Source organism: Chiloscyllium plagiosum, unplaced genomic scaffold, assembly GCF_004010195.1.
Source record: "Chiloscyllium plagiosum isolate BGI_BamShark_2017 unplaced genomic scaffold, ASM401019v2 scaf_62780, whole genome shotgun sequence".
Lineage (NCBI taxonomy): Eukaryota > Metazoa > Chordata > Chondrichthyes > Orectolobiformes > Hemiscylliidae > Chiloscyllium > Chiloscyllium plagiosum.
The window spans coordinates 1-3,214 of NW_025189210.1; the positions used below are offsets into that span (position 1 = coordinate 1).

The window sequence follows — 3,214 nt, forward strand, 5'->3', positions numbered from 1 at the left end:
GTTCCTCCACTGCCATCCCTGCTAAGGTATTGCCCCATTGAACTTTGGCCAGCTCCTCCCTTATAGCTCCATAGTTCCCTTTATTCAACTGAATATCAAAGGGTATGGGGAGAAAGCAGGAGCAGGGGACTGAATTGGATGATCAATCACTGAATGGCAACTATTCCTGCTCCTTGTTTCTATGTTGCTATGCTCTGACCTCGTTGTACATCTTGCTGCTGATGCTGGCCAGTTTGGCTGTTGCAGATGGTCTCATGGTCTCCATGGCAAGCTTGGAGAGTTGAGCCTTCTCTTTCCTGCGCAGGGCAATGTAGATCTGGTACAGGAGGCGTGTGGCAACTCCTGGCTCCTGCTGAACCAGTCCCATCACCACCTTGTCACTGATCATCACCCCCAAGAGCTGCAGAGTCGGAAACAGGCGCTGGAAATTATTGATCTGAGAAATGGTGTTCCTGAACACAAACAAAGAACAAAGAACAATGAGAAGACAGAAGGCTGGAGTTCTGCATCCCCGGGAGCTCAGATATACGGAACTGCAGAAGCTGTAAGTCTGAAACAAAAACAGAAATTGCTGGAGAAACTGCAGATATCACAGTATCTGTGGAAAGAAAGGAGAGTTAACATTTCAGATCCCGTGACTCTTTATTACCCTGTTTTGATTTTACTCTGTTATATCATATCACTCTCTTCTGGCATTTGGAGGTGCCGATAGTGGACTGGGGTGTACAAAGTTAAAAATCACACAGCTCCAGGTTATAGTCAACTCGGAGAAAGTGAGGACTGCAGATGCTGGAGATCAGAGCTTAAAAATGTGTTGCTGGAAAAGCGCAGCAGGTCAGGCAGCATCAAAGGAGAAGGAGAATCGACGTTTCGGGCATAAGCTTTTCCTGAAGAAGGACTTATGCCCGAAACGTCGATTCTCCTACTCCTTGGATGCTGCCTGACCTGCTGCGCTTTTCCAGCAACACATTTTTCAGCTCCAGGTTATAGTCTAACAGGTGTATTTGGAAGTACTAGCTTTCGGAGTGCTGCTCCTTCATTATGGGCATCCACCTGATGGAGGAACAGCGCTCCGAAAGCTCGTCCTTCCAAATACACCTGTTGGACTATAACCTGGTGTTGTGTGAATTTTAACTTCTTCTGGCATTATTCAATTTACCCTGCTCATTGGTATCACACTGCATACTGGACACAACTAATCAACAATATTCAGTTAAAAGGGTGACACTACACATTGCCTTGGTTCAAAGTATAAATTGGTTGGAGTGACATTGTACACCGGCTGTGATTAGACTATAGGACCATGAAATACAAGAGCAGAATTAAGCCAATCGGCCCATCTAGTCAGGTCTTCTCCCTGTAGCCCTTCGTCCTCTTTAAAACCAAGAACATATCTATTTCTGTGTTAAATACACTCAATGACTTGACACCCACAGCCCTCTGCAGCAATGAGTCACACAGATTCCCCACCCTCTGGCTGAAGAAATTCCTCCCCATCTCAGTTCTAAAAGGTCATCCCTTCACCCTGAGGCTGTGTCCCCAGATACTAGTCTCTCCTGCTAGTGGAAACCTCGTCTCCACGTCCACTCTGTCTAGGTCTCTCAGTATTCCGTAAGTTTCAATGAGATTCCCCTTCAACATTCCGAACTGCATCAAGTGTAGACCCAGAGTCCTCAACCACTTCACATATGACAAGCCCTTCAACCCCAGGATCTTTCTTATAAATCTCCTCTGGACCTCCTTCAACAACAGGACGTCCTTGGATACAGGGCCCAAAACTGCTCATAATATTCCAAATGTGTCTGATCTTATACATCCTCAGCAGTACATCTCTAGTCTTGCATTATAGCCCTCTGGAAACATTAACATTGCATATACCTTCCTAACGGCCAACTGAACCGACATGGTAACCTTCAGAGTATCCTGAATTAGGATTCTTAAGTCCCTTTGTGCTTCAGATTTCCAAAGCCTTTCCCCATTTAGAAAAGTCTCTGCCTCTATTCCTCGTACCAAAGTGCATAACCTCACACTTTCCCACATTGTATGCCATCTGTCACATCTTTGCCCACTCTCCCAGCCTGTCCAAGTCCTTCTGCAGCCTCACTTCCTCAACATTACCTGTCCCTCCACCTATCTTTGTATCATCTGAAAGCTTAGCAACAATGCCCTCATTTCCTTCATCCGGATCATTAATGTCTAATGTCTATTTGTGGCCCCAACACTAACTCTTGTACAAGTCCACTAGCCGCTGGTTGCCATCCTGAAACAGACTCCTTTATCCATACTCTCTGCCTTCTGACAGTCAGCCAATCCTCGAACTACGCCAGTAATTATCCCTTCACACCATTGGTTCCTACCTTATTTAGCAGCCTCTTGGTTGGCACCTTGTTAATGGTCTTTTGGAAATTGAAACAGATCATATCCACTATTTCTCCTTTGTCTAACTCCCAATGCCTCTGCAATCTCCACAGCTATCTTCTTCAGAACTCTGGGGTGTCGTCCATCTGATGGCCACTACACTCCGTCTGCCCCTTGTCTCCAATGTCATTGAGTGTCGGTAGCCCATCCATTAGTGGTATTAATCTGATTGCCCTGAGGTGCTGAGACTCTTTGATAATAAACTGAACTGCTCCACAATGCAGCTGTATACACCTTTAACATCAAGGTTATGTTATAACTTGAATTTCCAATATTGTTACCACCCAATATTATCAAAATGTGTATATCCAGTCTAGGCAGCATAGGTCGTGCTGTTTCATAATGAGAGCTCATGTTAAATATTTCCTGAACCGACAGAGACAGTGAACTCTCTCACCTTCCCTTGGAGAACTGGTCAAAGTCATCCTGGAGTTTGTGGCGATTAAGAATCTCTCCAATCAGGTATCCCGTGGAAAATTCCCTTGCAAATGTACTGGGGTCTGGAATGGAAACAACAGTCAGTCCCAACACAATCAGAATGACAGGCAGAAAAGTGACCCACAGCAATCCTCAGCAGTTTAATCACTCTCCTCTCTGGCTTTGTCCATTTTCTGAGTCACTCACGAAACCTCTTCCTCACTGGATCCCACTGTGTGTCATCATCTGTCTCACCCCATGACACACCACCCCTTTGCAAGTGAGTCTCTCTCTATCTGTTTTTAACCTCTTTCCCTCTCTCTCCACGAGGTCCCACTAACTGGAGGGCTCTATCTTCCTCACTTCCTTCAGCTCTGCA

General features: G+C 45.6%; 1 protein-coding gene across 1 annotated transcript; it reads right to left on the reverse strand.

Annotated features, from left to right (window-relative positions):
• Positions 1-115: 115 nt before the first annotated feature.
• On the reverse strand, positions 116-2,987 carry LOC122545629 (sperm flagellar protein 2-like; the record flags this gene model as incomplete). The annotated part of the gene is made up of 2 exons (XM_043684583.1): positions 116-452; positions 2,816-2,987. Coding segments are annotated over 2 exons (437 nt in total), but the record flags the coding sequence as incomplete, so codon positions are not given.
• Between the last annotated feature and the right edge of the window lie 227 nt (positions 2,988-3,214).